The 19,658-nt window shown below is 55.2% G+C and overlaps 2 protein-coding genes across 2 annotated transcripts; both read left to right on the top strand.

Annotated features, from left to right (window-relative positions):
• Positions 1-11,447: 11,447 nt before the first annotated feature.
• LOC131587131 (C-C motif chemokine 4-like) lies at positions 11,448-12,414 on the top strand. The gene is made up of 3 exons (XM_058854668.1): positions 11,448-11,596; positions 11,853-11,967; positions 12,098-12,414. Exons 1-3 carry the CDS (start codon positions 11,524-11,526, stop codon positions 12,201-12,203), a joined length of 294 nt encoding a protein of 97 aa, XP_058710651.1. The 5' UTR covers positions 11,448-11,523; the 3' UTR covers positions 12,204-12,414.
• A 152-nt stretch (positions 12,415-12,566) lies between these two features.
• On the top strand, positions 12,567-18,335 carry LOC131587130 (C-C motif chemokine 4-like). Its single transcript, XM_058854667.1, has 3 exons — positions 12,567-17,348; positions 17,584-17,692; positions 17,823-18,335. Exons 1-3 carry the CDS (start codon positions 17,186-17,188, stop codon positions 17,914-17,916), a joined length of 366 nt encoding a protein of 121 aa, XP_058710650.1. The 5' UTR covers positions 12,567-17,185; the 3' UTR covers positions 17,917-18,335.
• The last annotated feature ends 1,323 nt before the right edge of the window (positions 18,336-19,658 follow it).

Raw genomic sequence — 19,658 nt, 5'->3', positions numbered from 1 at the left:
CCCCTTCCTGGGCGTGTCCCAGCAGTGCTTTTCCATCTGGGACAGAGATAGCTGAGCATCCCAGCCTGATTCGGGTTTGGGGGTGCATTGGGATTGGTTTGCTCCATTCCACAGCCTGATTTGGGTTTTGGGGTGCCTTGGGATCAGTTTGCTCATGGTCCCACCACCACCATGAGTGTCACCTACACTGGGCACTCTGCTGCACCCCAAACCCCACCCAAGACCCCAAAACCCCAACACCAGCAGCAGGAGCCGGGGGGTGGTTCCCATTCTCCCTCCGTGCCTCCTCCCAGGGGATTTTAACACGGACACTCCCCGAGGGAATCTCCCCCCAGGGCTGGCAGAGCGAGCAAGGAGGGATCAAACCCCCCCCAAATTCCCCCAGGAGCTCCGCTGAGGGCAGAGGAACCCTGGCTTTGATCCCAGAGCTCCATCCCAGCGCCCGCCCGGCTGCCGTGTCCAGCGGGAAAACACGGGAGCAGCTGCTGAACCAGCTGGGTCAGCCTAATGGGCATCCCATAATGGCCATCCCATAATGGCCAGGGAGTCCTGGGGCTGCGGGATCCCAGCTGGATCCAGTAAAATCCCTGCCATTAGCCAGCCCAGCTGGGATCTGGGCTGTTCCCGTCCCTCCTGGAGGGGCAGGGCCCCCATGGAAGGAGCATTTAGGAACATGAATTTTTCAGGAGCTCGTTTAGCAGAGAACATCTTCCCAGCTGGCTCTGGGAGAAGAGGATTAACCCCTTGGGGTGGGGATGGAGGGGGCAGATCCCGAGTGGCAACGGGGCTGTTGGGATTTGGGGGTGGAAAAGGCAGGATTAGGAGCAGGGGATGGGTTTGGCTCCTCGTGTTCCTCTCCGGGACCAGGGGAACGGCAACAGGAATTTGGGTCTCACCCAAAATATCCCTGAAACAAGCAGGAAAACCCCCCACGGTGCACCTGGGAGGCAAAACCTGCCGGGAAATGCACTCAGAGGGCTTTTCCACCCCCTGGATCCCACATCCCCTGCTCGGAGCCTCTGGGATCCCAGGCGAGGCCGGATCCGCCGGGAAGGAGCCACCAGCAGGACTGGGAGGCGTCGGGGAAAATTGCATTTGAAGCACAGCCAGTGCTGGAGTCTGGAATAATTATAGCAGCGGGGTCAAAAGAGCCTCCTGCAACGTCGTTTCCCCGCTCAATAGGCAGCAGCTGCTTAAAATAAAATAAAAAATAAACCCAGAAAGTCCACGCAAGGGAAGGGTGGAGAACGGCCGGGAGAAAAGGAGGATTCTCCAGCAGGATAATGGCTGCGCTGTCTCAGGGAAAGAATTGGGATTCTCTGTGAACTCTGCTGTTTCTAGCAATGATTTCTCCCAGAGCTCAAAGGTTTTTTCAACAAAACTGCCCAGTCCTTGGTGGTGTCTGGCCAAAAATCACTGCGGGGTTGGTACAGGCGGGCAGGGCTCAGTTGAAGCGCCTGTGGTGAGGGTGTGATTGCTCCTTGACATCGACCTGCTCGTGGGGCTGGCTCTGGGGAGCGATTTGCTGCTGTCTTCAGCCCTTTCAGACCCTCTGGGAGTGAGGGGAGCATCTGCTGGGTTATCCCATCCTTCCTCAGCTTCCTCCTCCTCCTCCGTGGCTGCAGCCGGATTCTGGCTCTGGCTTTGGGCAAAGGCAGGAAAGCAAATCCCCCTCTGGGACCGCGGCGTTGGATGCTCGGAATGGCCCCAAATGAGGTTCTTTTCCTGCTTTTTGGCCAAAGCTGCTGGAGCTTGACCTTGAATCAGTGTCTGGTTCCCTCCTGGCAACCCCAACCTGCCGGGTTTCCAGCAAAATAAAACCAGGAGCTGGGTGAGCTCCTGTCCAGCCTGGGATCCAGGGAGCTCGGCTGGCACCCCAAATCTCCCAAATCCCCTCCAGGGGATGGCCAGGCTGGAGGGGAGGGGGTGCAGGTGAATTTTGGGGACTCCCAGCAGCAGTGGAAGGGGAGCCTGGGGAAGGGAGGGAAGCGAAGAGCCCCTTCCCATCCCCACTGCTCTCCCCAATCTCCCGGCTGATGCTCCTCATTCCCGGTTTGCAGCCTCATCACGGCGCTGATGGAATCAAGGATCCCTCTGGAGCCTCCTTTGCCCCACGGGGAGCCACGGTCCGAGCCTGACTCCGGCACGGCGGCATCACACGGAGGATATTGAATTATTTCCCTGCCTTCTTCTGGGAATTGCCAGTTAAGGCTCTTAGGCAGGGCTCACTCCCAGCTCCTAATCTCATTCACCTGCCATTTACCCCGGGAGCAGAGCATGAGGCAGCTTCCCCTTCCCAGGATCCACGGATATGGGGGATCACGTTGCTAATTAGAGAGAATAATCAATATTTACTGGCGGGATCACATCACTTATGAGAGGGAATAATCAATATTTACCGGGGGTGCTGCAAACTGCAGAGCAGGGCAATTCCAGGTGTGTGGAGCTGGGGTGCAGCAAAGGGGAAAATGGGTCCTGGAGCTCCAAAATTCCTCAAGAAAGGAAATGGAAAAGCAGAAATTGGGGTTTATTGTGAGTGTGGATTAATCACACTAATTAAAAATTAAAATTGTTCCCCAGTTACCCAGCTAAGCACCCAAAACATCAGCCTGGCACCTGGGGGTCTCCAGGGAATGTTCTCCCAACCCCCAGGACTTCTGGGCCCTAAAACCAGATTTGGGAAGACCAAAACCATTTCCCAGCTCGATCCAGCTTGGCCGAGTTTCTCATGAAATAAGGAGAGAAGGAATCTGACAGTTTGGGTTTTTCATTGGCTTTGTCCTGAAATCCCTTCTCCACTTCCAAGTTGCCTTCAGGGATGCTGGAAATACCCTGAAATCCAAGCAGCCCCCCTCAAATCCCTTCCTCTCAGCCCTCAAAGTTATCATTTAATTAAATACGACCCAAAATACTTTGATTAGGGCCCAAGACAGAAATCTCTCCTTTTTTTCAAACCTATTAACGAAAAATAAAAGCCCCAAAAGCCGTGGGGGTGGAAATTCCCATCAGTTTTGAGGCAAAACAGGGATGAAGCAGTATCAGGAATGGATGTGGTGCCACGGAGGCAGAAGGAGGAGAGCTCTGTGTGAGAAATTCTCTTTCCCCCGTTTATATTTTGCTAAATTTTGATTATTTTTTCGGCTGAAAAGCTTTAAAAAAACAACAAAACCAAAGGAAGGTTTTTTAACACCTTCCCGGAGGGCTGCAGCTCCCTGCCGAAAATAGGGAGGGTGCCGACACCCACTCCATGACTCCTCCCGTCCTCAGTTCCATTTTATATATACATATATATATATATATATAAATTTTTTTTGTGTGCTATTGATATGATTTCCCTTTTTTTTTCTCCTGGCTCATTTCAAGCCTGAGCTCCCCAGACTCTCCCTGACATCTGTAATATCCCTGAAACCCCAGCCCGAAGGGTTGGAAACCACCACCGCTGCTATTTTCAGGCGACATCAGGAGGGGTTTTCCCCACCCTGGGCTCGCTGGCAGCCCCAGGCCATGCAGGACATCAAACCCGCTGAGTTTTCCGCTGGATTTGTTCTCCAGGGACAGCGCAGGCTCCAAAAAGCCGGAGAAGCTGCTGGAAGAGGGTGAAACCCGAATTGTCCCCAATGGTGGGGACAGAGCAGCAGACACCGGGAAAGACAAAGCATCCTTCACATCCCGCCGTGCCCAGCCCGCCTGCCACGCTCTCCTCCTCATCCTCCTAATTCCAATCGAGGGAAATTCCTTCTGGGGAAAGAGAAAAGCAGTCATTTGATTTTTTTTAATTTTTTGGGGGTGTATATTGAGCGCGCCGCGCTCTCCGGCCGGCTCTGTTTTACTGTGCTAATGACTTTTTACACTTCAGGTAAAATCAGAACAAGACAAGAAGGCTTTCGAAAGCTCGTTCTGACAAATTCCTCACTGTAATTACTGGAGCAGAAAGAACTCATCAGCAGAACACGCCGTTGCTCGGGGCGCTAAAAGTCTCGGGTGGTGGTGAATGGCCCAGATCCGGGCTCGGCAGGTCCCGGCTCCCCCTCCCCGAACCAGGAGTGATTTTATAGCCCAGTGATCCCCAGAAATCCCCGTCCCCCCAGGGCACTGCGGGGCTGGGCTGCCTTTGCTGGTTAAAGGAGGTTTTGGGGCCGGTTTGGTTCCTTGGGAAGGGTCCCCCAGGCTCGTTCCCGCTGCTCACCCAGGTTCTGCTCTGGGTGCTGTGGCGGGGGAAAAAATATTTAAAATAAATCTATTTCCGTCCAAATCAAAATCAAATCCATCGAAATCAAGAGCCCGGCCTGGGCTGGTGGCGAAGCACCCGGGGAGTGGTTTCAGCAGCCAGCGGCAGGGGTGGAATGTCCCTTTTTGGCTGTGCCCACAGCTCGGGAGATGCTGGAGAGCCAGCCCAGGAGGGGACAGGCACCGGGGTGTCCCCAGCCCAGGAGGGGACAGGCACCGGGGTGTCCCCAGGCCAGGAGGGGACAGGCACCGGGGTGTCCCCAGCCCAGGAGGGGACAGGCACCGGGGTGTCCCCAGGCCAGGAGGGGACACGCACCGGGGTGTCCCCAGCCCAGGAGGGGACAGGCACCGGGGGTCCCCAGGACCATCCCAACCCCACATCCTCATCTCCAAACCCGGGCCAGACACCCCTGTGGTCACACCCGAGCCTGGGGGACACCTGGGGGACACCTGGGAGACACCTGGGGACAGGCAGGCACCCCTGGCCCCACTGGCTGTGGCCGAGAGCTGGAGGGGTACCCAGAAACTGGGGCAGGAGCGGGATTTGGAACCCAAAAAGGGACAAACATGGAGCTGGATGGATCCAGAGTAGGATGGATCCATGGATTTGGATGGATCCAGAGTAGGATGGATCCATGGACTTTGATAGGTCCAGAGCAGGATGGACCCAGGATGGACCTGGATGGATCCAGAGCAAGAGGAGAAGTCACCTCCAGCTCACCCCCACTGAGTTCAGCCCTACAGAGCATCCCAAAGCGAGCACTTCCAGCAGCACCACGATCCCACAAAGCTTTCCCTGCCCCCTGGAGAAGCTGGAGTTGGATCCTGACCCCCCACTCTGCATTCTCCAGCTCCGTTTGCTGCCCTCAGCAGCCAATTCACTGAAACATGGGGGGCCCCGTGGTGCCAATGGGAAAAGCTGCATTTTTGGAGCACCCTGAATCTCCAAAAAGATTTTCAGTCCTTTCCTTGGATGGCTGGTTTGGATTTGCAGCACCCAGGTCATGCAGGAGTTCTCTCTGCCCTCTCCCAGAGTGGGGCTTGAAAAACAAAACTTTCCCTTTTGGGGGGCTCCTTCCCTTCCTTCGGGGTCTCTGCACCCCAATTTTGGCACCGAGAGCCCCCCAGCACCCCGAGAGCGGGGCTGGAGCAAACAGGGAGGATGGATCCCTCTGCTCTTAATCTCCCTCTATCTGCTGATTAAATATTGATGGCGGTTAAATATTCATAGAGCATTTGGCTGGGAGTTTTTATCTGTCTTCAGGCGGACGTGGGGTCTTTGATGTGTTCTTTTCCTGGTCACCCGAGGTCCCAGAAGTCTCCAGACTTGTCAACACTCTTTTAAGGGGTTTTTTTCCCCCCCCTCCCTTTGCCACGTGTTGCTGGGAGAGGGTTTGGGTTCTTTCATCCCCAGTTTCTTTTCCCTCTGTTGCCTCTTTCCTCCTGGATCTGTCCCCAGATGATTCCCGTGCTGCTGGAGGTGTCTGGGAGCCTTGTGGTGCCTCCAAAGGGGAGGTCGAGCATCACCCGCTGCTCCCGCTGCGTCTCCATCAGCGGGGAGAAGCCCCCGGGGGTCCCCGCGGGTACGGGGGACACGTCGGGACCCCGGGGTGCTGCAGCCCCTTTTTGGGGACCCCCGAGGAGCACCGTGGCCCGGCCAGGCCGAGCGGTGGAGCAGCAGCGAGAGCCGTTCGTGGGGCAGCACTGACATCTTGTGCCAAACGCAGGGAAAACAACACCCGGGGATTGTTGGGATGCAGAAACTCCTCCATTGCTGCTGCTGCTGCGCCCCAAACCCTGCCCGTGATCACCCCGGGCTGGAACCTCACCCAGCGCGGGCTTTGGCCACTCGAGCAAGCCCTGAGGGCCCAGAAATGACAGAGGGACACAGGGCTCACCACAGCCCTGCACAGCTGGTGCTCATCCCCATCATCATCCCCATCATCATCATCATCCCCATCTTCATCCCCTTCTTCATCCCCTTCTTCATCCCCTTCTTCATCCCCATCTTCATCATCCCCATCTTCATAATCTCCATCTTCATCCCCTTCTTCATCCCCATCTTCATCCCCATCATCATCATCCCCATCTTCATCCCCTTCTTCATCCCCATCATCATCATCCCCATCTTCATCCCCTTCTTCATTCCCATCTTCATCCCCATCATCATCATCCCCATCTTCATCCCCATCATCATCATCTCCATCTTCATCCCCATCTTCATCCTCATCTTCATCATCCCCATCTTCATCATCCCCATCTTCATCATCTCCATCTTCATCCCCTTCTTCATCCCCTTCTTCATCTACGTCATCCCCATCATCATCCCCATTATCAACCCCATCTTCACCCCCATCTTCATCCCCTTCATCCTCATTATCATCCCCATCTTCATCCCCATCATCATCCTCATCTTCATACCCTTCCTTATCCCCATCATCATCCCCATCATCATCATCATCTTCATCCCCATCCTCATCATCTCCATCTTCATCCCCATCATCATCCCAGCTTCAACCTCATCTTCATCCCCGTCATCCCCATCATCATCCTCATCCTCATACCCTTCCTTAACCCCATCTTCATCCCCATCTTCATCCCCATCATCATCATCTCCCCTTCCAGGTGTCTCATTCCAGCGCCTCCCCCTTGGAATTCTGCCTGCCGTGAGCTCCTCAGGACTCCAGGAAGGTTCTTCCTGCAGCCAGCCCAGGGAATATTTGTGGAAGGATTTTAGGGGAATTTCCAAAGTGGGGGAAGGAGAGTGAAGGGTTCTCGAGGGAAACACCCCGGGCTGGGTCTGGAGGAGGTGAATTCCCCTTCCCTGGGAGTCCTTTCCTCCCTGCTCAGGCAGAGAATACGAGTGGAAAATGTCACCCCGGCCACAAAGGCAGACCGGAGCTGCTGAGAGCTGGGAAAACACCACGGGAATCCAGGGGCAGCTCGGGGAGGGGGATTTAGGTGGGGTGAAACAGAATTCCCTAAATCCTGGTGATGCTGATCCCCATTACCCATCCCTGCATCCCATGGGCCAGAGGATGGAGAAAATCCAGAGGGCCCAGCAAGTCCCCAGTGTGGATTTTTTTGGATTAGTTTTGATCCCAGCACCTGGGTGAAGAGGATTTTATGAGCACCTTCCTTGCTGCTTTGGGATTTCTCCTTCTTTTCCTTGCTTTGTGCCTTTCAGGTTGCCGGGAAATCATGAGGAAAGTGGGAGCTGCAGGAATTGGGGTGCGGATTAGAACCCAGAGAAGGTTTTGGGTTTATTTAAGTTCTAAACTCGGGGTTTTCAAGGGCCAGGGTTGGGAAGAGCTCGCTCAACTGGAGTTTGGTGTGAAATCAGCGTTTGAGGCGGGGCCGTCCCCGTGCGGGGGCAGCCAGGATTCCAGGGGCCAAAGGACACGGGAAATGAGTCAGTGATCACCCGGAGATGTCCAAGGAAAGGGGAGAGTTCAGCTCGGGACAGCTAAAAGAGGGTGAAATGTCCAGGGACAACGGGACAGCCACAAAACCCCTGCCCTCAGGGGATGGGGACAGGGATTGTCCCAAGTGAGAGCTTTCCACCTTTGGGATGAGCTCTCTGAGCTCCCCACCGCTGCTTTGGGCTCAAATCCCTTCCCTTTGGGGCTGCTCTGGGCCAGCAGGACGTGGGGACACATCCAAAATCAAGAGAGGAGCCCAAACCCCCGGAGATTTACACCAAAGCCACACAATGCCGTGTTTTTCACCGTGTTTCCACTTCCCACAGGTGGGAATATCATTCCCAACCTTTTCCTGAGCCTGAGTTAGGTAGGTGAGGGCGACACGGGCAGGTCCAAGCCTGGATCAGCTTCTCCCAGCGCTGTCTGTGCCATGCTCAGCGTTCCTCCCACAGGATCGACGTGGCTGAAACTGGATTTAGCCGTGATTTTCCTGGTGAAATCTCCCCTGGAGAAGGATGGCAGCACTCATTCCATCTTCATTCCACAGGAGGAAGGAATCTCAGGGCAGCTGGGTGCCAGGCAATGCCCTGGACAACAAAAAAAAACACCCCAAAACATCCCCACTGCTTTTTGGGAGCAGAACGCAGCTGGGCTCTGCAGGGATGTGGGTGGCAGAGGGGACACTGGGAGCCACTCTTTTTGGGGGACCTTTTTTTGGTGATTCTGATAGAAACCAGCTCTGCAGGAGCTGGGGAAGGCCTGGCTGGCTGGGGCAGGGAAAAACTTGGCAAAGGCACGAACGGGGTGTGAATTCAGTGGTTACCTCAGCCCCGGAGAGGGGATGGAAAAGCTGAGCCGAGCACGCTTGAAAAGGGAGAAGAATAAACCAAACAAAGGGAGAAGAAGAAATCAAACAAAGGGAGAAGAAGAAATCAAACGAAGGGAAAAGAAGAAATCAAACAAATCCTGGTTAGAAACAGCCCTGACCTGGCAGAGCAGCTTCGCTCCCGGGCTTTGGCTGCTCCCGGGGGTATTGATCGGCTGAGAGGGAAATGCCGCAGCATCGATAAAGCATCGGCTGGAAAAGCAGCTCTGCCCTGGGGCTGAGCGGCATTCCGGGGCTGTCCCGGTGTGTCCCGGTGTGTCCCGGGCTATCCCAGGCTGTCCCGGGCTGTCCCGGTGAGTTCCGGTGTATCCTGGTGTGTCCCGGTGTGTCCCGGGCTATCCCGGTGTGTCCCGGTGTGTCCCGGGCTATCCCGGTGTATCCCGGTGTGTCCCGGTGTGTCCCGGTGTGTCCCGGTGTATCCCGGTGTGTCCCGGTGTGTCCCGGTGTGTCCCGGTGTATCCCTGTGTATCCCTGTGTATCCCGGTGTATCCCGGTGTGTCCCGGTGTATCCCGGTGTGTATCCCGGTGTATCCCGGTGTGTCCCGGTGTGTCCCGGTGTATCCCAGTGTATCCCGGGCTATCCCAGGCTATCCCGGTGTATCCCGGTGTGTCCCGGTGTATCCCGGTGTGTATCCCGGTGTATCCCGGTGTATCCCGGTGTGTCCCGGTGTATCCCGGTGTGTCCCGGTGTGTATCCCGGGCTGTCCCGGTGTGTCCCTGTGTATCCCGGTGTATCCCGGGCTGTCCCGGTGTGTCCCGGTGTATCCCGGTGTATCCCAGTGTGTCCCGGTGTATCCCGGTCTGTCCCGGTGTATCCCAGTGTGTCCCGGTGTATCCCGGTGTGTCCCGGTGTATCCCTGTGTATCCCGGTGTGTGTCCCGGTGTGTCCCGGTGTATCCCGGTGTGTATCCCGGTGTATCCCGGTGTGTCCCGGTGTATCCCGGTGTGTATCCCGGTGTATCCCGGTGTGTCCCGGTGTGTCCCGGTGTATCCCAGTGTATCCCGGGCTATCCCAGGCTATCCCGGTGTATCCCGGTGTGTCCCGGTGTATCCCGGTGTGTATCCCGGTGTATCCCGGTGTATCCCGGTGTGTCCCGGTGTATCCCGGTGTGTCCCGGTGTGTATCCCGGGCTGTCCCGGTGTGTCCCTGTGTATCCCGGTGTATCCTGGTGTGTCCCGGTGTGTCCCGGTGTATCCCGGTGTATCCCGGTGTGTATCCCGGTGTATCCCGGTGTATCCCTGTGTATCCCGGTGTGTGTCCCGGTGTATCCCGGTGTATCCCGGGCTATCCCGGGCTGTCCTGCCAGGCCGGTCTGGGGCTGGCTGGGAGCTCGGAGCGGGGTTCAGCCGCATCATTCCCAGCAGGGATTTCCCCAGGAATGCTCTGCGGTGTGTCAGGAATTCCTGCCCGCCAGGATATTCCGATCCCAGCGGGAGGTTTGGAGCTCCTGCCAATGTTCCCAGCCCCGGAGCGGTTCCGGCAGTGCCCAGGTTCGTGGAAGAAAGGGAGGAAAAAGGTGTTTTCCAGCCCAGATAATTTGTGGGATGGCTCCGCCCGTGTCCCGTGCCCTTCTCCGCACCAAACACCATGGGTTGATGAGCTGGGAATGTCATTCCCGGCCTTCTCTGCCTGCTGCATCCCAGGATTTTACCTCAGAGTCTTTAAACGGGGTTTCCCCAGACCGAAAATCCCTTTTTTGTTTTCCTTTCCTTTCTTTTCCAGGGAATATTTTCTACCCTTAGAGGGCCGTGTTTGCCCCAGCTGCACCAGGAGCACCGCGGTGCGTGGGGGCAGGAAGAGGGATGAGGGAAAAGATGGATCCAGTCCGGGAGAGACGAGCCAGGGGCTGAGCCAGAGCAGAGCCAGAGACATCTCTGCTCCCCCAGGAGGGATTAATCGGGAATTTGGGTGATGACGAAAGGTGCTCGGCTCTGCCAGAGGAACACAAACCCCCCTCATCCTCACCCGCCACCGCTGGGGCGTCAGCGGCCCAAACAAACCGAGGCTGATTCCTGGGAAAAACCTTCGGGGAAGGGCAAATGGAGGCGCTCTCCATTCCCATCGGGGCAGGTCCCTTCCAGGAACAGCATCCCAAGGCGGGGCTGTGTCCCAAATGCCCTCGGCATTCCCAGCCCCGCGGTGGGACCCGGCTCCAGCACAGCCCCTGCCTCTCCCGCTGCTCCCCACCATCCGCCAGCTGCCGGCAGCTGGGAACAGCCCTGGGATTTGCAGGGGTTTGGGGGGGGAAGGGGCTTTTTTTGACAGCTGCAGCCAGGCCAAATCCACGAGGGAAGCCCCTCGCTGGCCTCTGCCTTTCCCAGCCCGGCAGGGCCGGGAACACGAAACGCTGCTTTGGCACCGAGCGGGGAAGTGGAGCCACCTGCCCGTCCTCCCCCCAACCCCTGGGGCCCCAAACAGCCCCAAAACCCGCACAGAGCAGGTTATGTGCCTGATGCCACCAAGCAGAAGCTGTTTCTCTATGGTTTGGGGTTGTTCTCCATAGCTTTATTTTCTCTTTGGCTGTTTTTGGGGGCGGCAAAGGGGTTTTTGGCCAGGATACAAAACTGCAGGGCAGGGAGAGGACACGACCATGGGAGACCCTGTGGGATGCTGTGACTGTCCCTTGACCCATCCAAAGGACACCCCCAAACCCTCTCAGCTCCCCTGGGGCTCCTTCCACGAGGCCCAGGGAACCAGGGTGCAGAGCCAAACTTTGGGAACAGCCTGTCCATCAGCCCTAATGCTGGAGGCCGGAGCTCAGGAAAAAAATCCCAAGCCCGTCGGTGCCAGAAGCACAGCCTGGGAGCACATTTTTCCTTTCCCAGGGCTGGGGAGGGGATGAGGGGATGAGTATCACTTACCCTCTGTGCTTTGGGACGTGGCAGGGGACCAGGCCCTCCCCCTGGCCCTGGGGGAAGCTCCCCCATAAAAGCAGCTGGGACAGCCTGGCCCCAGCACAGGCGGCTCAGCCACGGCCACAGCCCAGCATGAGGACAGCAAGCAGGGTGGTCTGCGCCCTCCTCATCCTCTCCACGCTGTGCTGGCACAGCCTGGCTCAGAGTGAGCACTGCCCCGACCCCAGGGCTGGGGGACAGGGACAGGACCAGGATTAGGGGACAGGGACAGAACCAGGGCTGGGGGACAGGGACAGGACCCAGGAGTGGGTCACAGGGACAGATCCCAGAGCTGTAGGGTCAGGTTTGCTTCATGCACAGGGTGCAGGGGGATGTCCCCAAAGAGCTGCCATTGCTGTGGCAGGAGGACTGAGGAGGGTCTGGGGGTCTCCAGGCTGAGCCAGGCTTGTGCTGCCCCCCAGGAGCTCCAGCCATGCCGGACAAGTGCTGCTTCAACTTCCAGATGAGGAGGATCAAGAGGGACAACGTGGTGGCCTGTTACCCCACCAGCCCCGAGTGCCCGCACCAGGCTGTGATGTGAGTACCCCAAACCCCCCTGGATCCTGACACACCCCTTGCCTGGCTTTGGTGGGTCCAATCCCGACCCCCTGAGCCCCTCAGGAACTGAGGAACTGTCCCCACTGACCCCAGCTTTCCTGTGGCCCAGCTTCAGGGTGAGGAATGGGAAGGAGATCTGCACTCAAGCCAGCAGGGCGTGGGTCAAGAGGTACCAGCAGAGCTTCCAAGTCAGCTCCTTCTCCATCCCCAGCTAGCAGGGCTGGGGACAGCAGGGACAGCGCCAAGAGGGGACACTTTTGGATGGAGCAGCTCACAAGGGACACCCTCCCCATCACGATGACCCTCACCACCTCCCTTTGCCGGTGGGATGGCGAGCCCAGACCCTCTGTGCTCCGTGGAGAGGCTGCAGCAGCCGGGGAGTGAAGGGGGAGCAGCTCCACGCTTGTTTTTTGTAGAACAGAATTAAAGGCGAGTCCCACACGCAAACATCTGTCTGTGAGAGTCTCTTGGGACTGGGCAGGTCCTGCTGCCGGCTTTCCTGCCCAGGTGTTGGGATCAGCAAGGAGCCAGGAAGAGCTGGAGCCTCAGCCAGGTCTCTGTGAGGATGTCCAGGGGTGAATGGGGCCAAACCAAATCCAGGAGGGCTTTGCAGAAGAACCAGAGGGACAACACATATAATATAATGTTTTATATATATATATATATAGGTTCTCTAAATCATAGAAGAATTAACAAAAATACTTTTAAGGTCAAGTCCAACCCAGCACCAAATGGCACCCCCAGGTGACACATCTTTGGGGATCCCCCTCCAAATGCCACATTCACCCCAAGAATTCTGACCCTGATTTGGAGCCCACACAGAGGTGCCAGGGGATGGAAGCACTGAATGACTCAGAGATGGAAGATCACCAAGGGTGGGGCTGGGAGCCACCAGCCCAGTGTCCCTGTGGCTCTGGTAGTGCTGGGGAGGGTGGCTGCAGTCCCAAATCACCCCCCTGTCCCTGGACAGAATCCCCCACTAATCCCTTTGGGATTTTCTGGAATGCCAGGTGTGCTGCAGCCTCCTGCCTGGGAGAGGTTGTTCCTTTCCTCACCATTCTTCCTCTCAGTCTGGTGCAAAAGCTGCTCTGACTTTGATACAGAACCACAGAAAACCTGTCCTGGGTTGGGGGGATCCTCAGAGAAGGAAGGAACATTTGGAAATCTGAATTACAAATCCACCAGCAGGGCCTGGTGTAGGAACTCTGCACTGAATTACAGAATTAGTGCCACAAAACCACACACACACACACACGAGGGTCAGGGACAGCTCATGAGGCTGCCCTGTGCTCTCCTCACCACCCCCAGCCACAGGAGCTCTTTGCATAATTTTAATCAATGAGTGTCACTTCCCAGAGGGATGTTGCATAACCCCAGTGGTTTCCTCTGCACTGGCACGGGATCGAGGTGCTGGCAGTGATTTTCATTTCTTCCTGCTGTGGGTTCCTGCCTCGGGGAAGGCAGAGCTTGCTCTGATCCCTTTGGTGCTGCCCCTCTCCTGACAGGGGTGCCCAGGGCATCCCTCTGCCTCAGGGTCAGCACTTGGACTTGATTATCCTTGTGGATCCCTTCCAGCTCAAGAATATTCTGTGATTCTCCTCTTACCCCTTATTTCTCCCTAAGGGAGAGGTTCCTCAGCCTGGGACTGAGCAAATTTGGGGTCTGCTCTGGCCCCCCACTGTCCCTGCTGCTCCCCCTCAGTCAGGGACGGTGCCTCTGCACAGCCCCAAGGGCTGAGGGGGTTTTAGACTTAATTCCCTCCTTTTCTTTGGGACACTCATGCAAAGGCAGTGCCAAAACCATCAGATTATGCCAGAGCAGTGCCAGGTTTGCTCCCCACTGAGCCTCACCCATTCCATGTAAGTTTGTCCTGGGGGTGAGGTGGCCACAGCCTGGCTCAGGAGGAATTTATGGGAATCTTTGGAGCCTTTTTGTTTTGGCTGCACCTGCCTCAACTGCCTCATCCTTCCTTTTTTGTTCTCTTTTCCCTTTTCTCTCCTGAGTGCACAAAATTTTGGTGGTATTGAGTATTCAACCATAACCAGACAAGACAAAAAGAAGCAGCACCTTTGGCTTTTTACTCCCCTCCCTAACTAACGGGCTTTTTCTCTCTTTAGTTTCTCAAATTTGCATTTGTAAAGCCAAAGTTTCTCTTTCCCTGTGTTTCCTGCCCCTCAGATTTGTGCTCCTCTGCTGCATTCAAACGTCACCTGCTCACAGAGGTCTTCCATGGCAGGAGAAATAAAACCACGAGTCATTTCTTTACTCTCCCTTTATATCAGTTCCTTATATCTAATTCCTTAAACAGAATTAAAGACAAGCTCCCTGCTCTTGCTGAGCTGCACTTTTGTGCAATTCACAGTAATATCCTCGATTCCAGTCACAATGGAAAGTATTTCATCAGCATCCAGTAAGAAGTCCCATCCGGCCCTCAGCTGAATGGAGAACCGAAAGTTTGGCCGGTCACTTCTGCAGCAAAGAGGAAATATTTTTGCCTTTTCCATCAGAAATAGTCTATTAATGGTGAGATTTTCCATGGTTCCTGCCGGATGACAAGTCACCCTCTGGAAACTGCAGTGCCCACAGTGCCCTGATCTCAGCTTCCAGCCTTTTCTGGCTGTGGGATATTCCTCACCACGCTCCTGGTCCTTCTTGTCCCCCAGTGCTGCTCTCTGGCCCATCCTGCCCCTTTTCCCTCTGTTCCAAGCCAAGCTCAGGGCTTGGAAGCTCAAGCTCCATCCCTGGCTCAGGGCTGCTCCCTCCATAATAAATCCCAGCCCAGGGATTGGTTTGGATGGCTCAGGATCTCATTCCGGTGGTTGAATGAGGGCAGAGAGGTGCCAAAATTCCAGGGCAGAGGTGTGGGGAAATCTCTGTGGGACATGTGGGGTTTAGAGGCAGAGAGGGTCACAAAAACATAAAAAGCTTCCACTGGCTGAGTTTGGGATTCCTGTGCTCACAGAGGGTGCTCTGAGCCCTAGAGAAACCCCTCGGTGTCTCTGCAGTCAGCAGGGCAGAAAAACAGAGTGAACTCATGCAGACCTGCATTAGTTTAGGGCTTTGAGTCCCTTCCTCCTGCCTTTGTGCATCCAGGGACATGTGACAAGCAGGAACATTTACAGCAGGTGAACTTTCCAAGCCTTCCTGAGCTGCCACAGAGGGAGACGATGCCTTGTGGGTTTTGCCTTTTTCTCTTTTACATCTTCTCTGCATTCCTCACACACACACACTTGTAACTCTGTGGCACCCACTGCATTAGTGGCTGATTATCCCAAGAATTTCCCATGGCCTCTCCCGAGGCAGAAAGACAAAACAAGATCCAGAGCTCCAAGGCCCCAGCGCTCTCTCGGTTCTTCCAGGGAACCAAGGCTGAGAACAACTCTTCCAGATACATTTCCATGGATAAAGTACAGCTAGAGCAGAGGGAGGAACTCCAGAAAAAAGGCTTGACCTGAAGAGAAACTGCATCACCACTTGTCCTCCTAATTAGTGGTTTTTATCAATTATGCTAATTTCCTAAAACCAATAAAAACGTGCTCACCCCTGGGGTGTGGGCTTTTGTAGACATCTTTTTATAACTGCTCCTGAAGGCCTTCAAATAAAAATCCACTTTTACATTACCTCCTTACTAAAATGATCTTGAGTTACATTTCCAGGTTGGAAAAAAAGGCACCAGAGACCCCGGTTATTGTTAAATCCAAAGGATTTATTTATTTATTCATTTGTAACCCCATTCCCAGAGTAGCTGAAACTGAAATAACTGAAAATTGGGAGAAAGAGCTGGAACAGCTGGACCTGTTCTTCCAGCAGCCCAAGGGCAGATCAGAACTGGCCAGCTCCTCCTGAAGAACCCCAGGAGATGATTTGCAGCCATCCCCACCTCTGTCCCACAGATGCTCCCACCAGGCAGGACCCCGAGGCTGGGGAAGCTTTGCTGGACAAGAAGTGGGGCTGGGAGCACAGGCACTGCCATGGCTCAGCATTTTGGGCTGCTGGACTTTTCCCTTGAATCAGTCAGGAATTAGTCACAGCCAAGGCAGGGTCAGCAGCAAGGCCAAGGGAAGCTGGGGTTTGCATGGTAACTGCAAAACGCCTGTGGCAGCATCAGGAAAAGGCTGGGAAAAGCAAAATAAATGGAGGAAGGAGTGATTTTGGCAGCTCACTCTGAAGCAGAGGAGGGGGGGTTTGGGAATTACCCTCTGGCATTGCAAATGCTGCCCTTTCTCAGTCACTCTCCAGTTTCCTGGAGTTTTTATCTGCAAGGAGCTGATCCCAGTGGGCACCAGCAGGATCCTCTCCTTCCTCTGGCTCCTGCTCTTAATGCTGTCCCTGACAGAGGGGGTTTTGTTTTGGGGGCTAAATCAGGAGAGATTAAATTGGATTAAATGATGCTGCTTGGGAAGGAGTGGGCAAGCAGTTATTGCAACAACTTGAGTGTTGAGAGGCTGCAGCCAAAACTGAATCCCTCAGAGAGGTGTAAATTGAGCCAGGGGACAGAGAGGGTGGCAGGGCAGGCTGCAGCCAAAACTGAATCCCTCAGAGAGGTGTAAATTCAACCAGGGGACAGGGAGGGTGGCAGCCAGGCTGCAGCCAAAACTGAAACCCTCAGAGAGGTGTAAATTCAGCCAGGGGACAGGGAGGGTGGCAGGGCAGGCTGCTGGATCAGGGCACCAGAGTCCAGGCCCTGCAGGGACTCCGTGTCTCCACAGCCTTTCCAGTAAGGAAATTGATGTCTTGATCAATCACCAGCAAAATGGGACAGATGTGAGACCCACAGCAACTTCCAGCTCAACACAACCTCATTCCCTCATGATTTTTCCTGTCCAAGCAGGAGCTGGTGTTATCAGTGTGTGTGCAGTGGTTGTGGTCCTCACTTTGGATCCTCGTGGTGGAGCAGGGTGAGAAGGGGAATTTGTGGCAAACCCAGGGAGAAGTTGGCATCTATCTCCTGGCAGTGTCCATGCCAGGGCACCTGAGCTGGGCTATTTCATCCCCAGGGCTGCTCCACAGCCCTGACACAGTTTGGGAGCACCAGGCACCCAAAGAGCATCTCCAAAGCCGCAGCCTCGTGGCCGGCGCTTCCCCTTCTGCGGTTTCCTCGCCTTTTCCAGCTCAGCGAAACTGGGTGATCCTGACATAATTTCCCCGGTATGATGCCCTCACTTTCTTTCTTTGAAACCCTGCACCCTCCCCTGGGATGGGGATAAAAGGAGAGCACGGCCCCAGAGGCCGCAGAGAGAGTCCTGCAGCCTCCCCTGACAGCTCCTCTGACAGAGCCCTCAGCACCATGAAGGTCCTGGCAGCCACCCTGGTCACTCTGCTCCTCCTGGCCACCTGCTCCCCATCTGAGGGTCACCTCGGTGAGTCCAGCCTCTCTGCAGGGTCCCAGCCCTGTCAGGGGGACCCTGGTGGCTGTGGGGATGGTTTGGGGGGCTCTGTGCCATGCTGGGGGATGCAGGTTTGGAGCTGGGGGTGGTTCCTGGAGGGGGCTCTGCCAGGGGATGTGGCACGAGATGGCAAATCCCTGGAGGGGGCAGAGGCTGTGCTGCAGCTGGGGTCTCACCAGGGCCATGTGTCTGTCCCCTGCCCTCACAGATGGTGTCCCCAGCGCCTGCTGCTTCAGCTACCAGAGGCAGCCCATCCCTCGGCGCCGCGTCAGCTCCGTCTTCATCACCAGCAGCTCCTGCACGCAGCGGGGAGTGATGTGAGTACCCAGCACTGGCCAGGGGTGCCCAGGGGTGTGGGGGGACATGGGGACACACAGGGGACACACAGGGGACACTCAGCTCCCAGTGCCCCAGCCCAGCAGCTGAAGGCAGCCTTTGTCCCGGCAGTGTGGTCACCAAGAAGAACAAGCAGGTGTGTGCAGATCCACGGGCACCATGGGTGCAGGAGCTCCTGAAGCACTTCCAGAGCCTGGAAAACTGAGCCTTCCCTGCTGACAGCCACGACCCCACCCCTGCACAGCTTCCAGCCCCGGGCACAACTGAGAGGATTTCACCCCCAGCCTTCCTCAAAGGGGAAAATTATTTTATATAACTTATTTAAGTTAAACTAAATATTCTTTTTCTAAGCACAGAAGTTATTTAAACGATGTCAGAATAGTATGCTAAAATAAAGGTTATTTCAATCATGTCTGTGTGTCTGTTGATGAAGGGTCAGCTTGGATGCCTCCTTGCACCAAGGTGGGAGAAGGGACCGCAGGGACCCCTGGGTTTGCTGTTCCTGGGGTCCAGCTCTGGTGCCACCCAGTTTATCCCCAGAGGTGACACCAGTGTCTCACCTGGGGCTGCCAGTGCTGGCTTTTGTTTGGGGAATGTCCAGGAAGTACCTGCGGTGCCACAGGAGAGTTGGGCTGTGATGTTCTCTGGGATGGAAAATCCTTTGGTCAGCTTGGATCACCTGTCCTGGCTCTGCTGCCTCAGAGCAGCTCCTGAGTCCTTGATGAAGGAAAACACCACTTAGGAACAACTAAAACACCAGTGTGCCATAAATCAACATTATTCTCATGTTGAATCCATCAGCAAATATCTAATAAATAAATAAATAAATAAAATTGAGCTGCAGATCCTCCCCAAGCTCTGCTGTCCCACGCCACTGGTGACACCACCAGCCAGTTTGTCACCCAAACAGGGCACCCATCCAGGACACAGCACCCAAATTTCTGTGCCACCCAGCTCTTCATTAGCAGGCACATTGATATAATTGAAACTGGTTTTGTTTGAACTTATCATCCTGACGTGTTTAAAATACCACACCTGATAGCTGCCTTCTGTAAGTTCAGAGGTATTTGTGGGGAAGGAAATGCAGCAGATTTCACTCATCTGGGCTTCAGGAAGACACTTGAATTAAGGCCAGATAGTAAATTATGAGCAAAGACAGAGAAGATGTGACTGGCATACGAAAAGTAAATTTGGTCAAGAGCTGCCTGAAAGGGGCATGGTAATTGCTTCAGCTGAAAGGGGCTGTGTCACACTCAGAGGGGCTTACCCACGCAGTTCCTTGAGTTCCTGCCTCAAAAAATATCCTGCTTGACATTTGCATTAATGACCTTGGCACACAAAGCAGGAGAAGGCAGGGGAAATGTGCTGACGAGGCAAAACGAGATGGGATCATCAATCTAGAGCGGGCCAGGACATCACACAAAAGGATCTGAACGACCTTGAGGGATGGAGGAGGGCTCCAAGACAGCGCAGAGCAGGATCCTGCTGGTGGGGACAGGGATAACAGGAACAGCCACTCAGCCAGTTTGGGAGCTGGGAATGTCTGGGGCAGGGAAAATCCCACGGCACACATCTGATGTTGAACAACATGAAAAGGGTTAAATGCAAAAGGTTTGGGTTGAAAAATGAGGGATTGATCCATGTGAAGGCACCAGACAGGCTGGAAGCTGCCTGGGAATACCAACAGAGGGGAAATCAGCTTTGCACAGGGGCGTTGTAAGGATCTCATGCAGGTTTCTGACCCGAGATGAAAACCAAGCACTGCTCCCATGGACACCAGCCCCACCAACACCTCCCACAAACCATCCAGACTGGAGCTGAGGCTCCTTCCCAGGGTGAACTGGATTGTCTTGACAAGATCCTGTTCCCAGAGCCCTGTTTTGCAAAGTGTCCCTTTGGAAAGGGGTTGCTGTGGATTCCAGAACTATCCAAGGCTGTCCCACCACC

This window comes from Poecile atricapillus, chromosome 21 (assembly GCF_030490865.1).
Source record: "Poecile atricapillus isolate bPoeAtr1 chromosome 21, bPoeAtr1.hap1, whole genome shotgun sequence".
Taxonomy (NCBI): domain Eukaryota; kingdom Metazoa; phylum Chordata; class Aves; order Passeriformes; family Paridae; genus Poecile; species Poecile atricapillus.
The sequence above is the reverse complement of the archived record's forward strand: the minus strand, read 5'-3'. Positions and strand labels throughout refer to the sequence as shown.

What these genes read in the sequence shown, in the direction of transcription:
- LOC131587131 (XM_058854668.1), top strand. Translation starts at nt 11,524, where the DNA reads ATGAGGACAGCAAGCAGGGTGGTCTGCGCCCTCCTCATCCTCTCCACG. An exon ending in CTGGCACAGCCTGGCTCAGA is followed by an intron (nt 11,597 to 11,852) that starts GTGAGCACTGCC and finishes GCTGCCCCCCAG; the next exon opens with GAGCTCCAGCCATGCCGGAC. An exon ending in TGCCCGCACCAGGCTGTGAT is followed by an intron (nt 11,968 to 12,097) that starts GTGAGTACCCCA and finishes CCTGTGGCCCAG; the next exon opens with CTTCAGGGTGAGGAATGGGA.
- LOC131587130 (XM_058854667.1), top strand. Translation starts at nt 17,186, where the DNA reads ATGGGGATAAAAGGAGAGCACGGCCCCAGAGGCCGCAGAGAGAGTCCT. An exon ending in CCCATCTGAGGGTCACCTCG is followed by an intron (nt 17,349 to 17,583) that starts GTGAGTCCAGCC and finishes CTGCCCTCACAG; the next exon opens with ATGGTGTCCCCAGCGCCTGC. An exon ending in TGCACGCAGCGGGGAGTGAT is followed by an intron (nt 17,693 to 17,822) that starts GTGAGTACCCAG and finishes TTGTCCCGGCAG; the next exon opens with TGTGGTCACCAAGAAGAACA.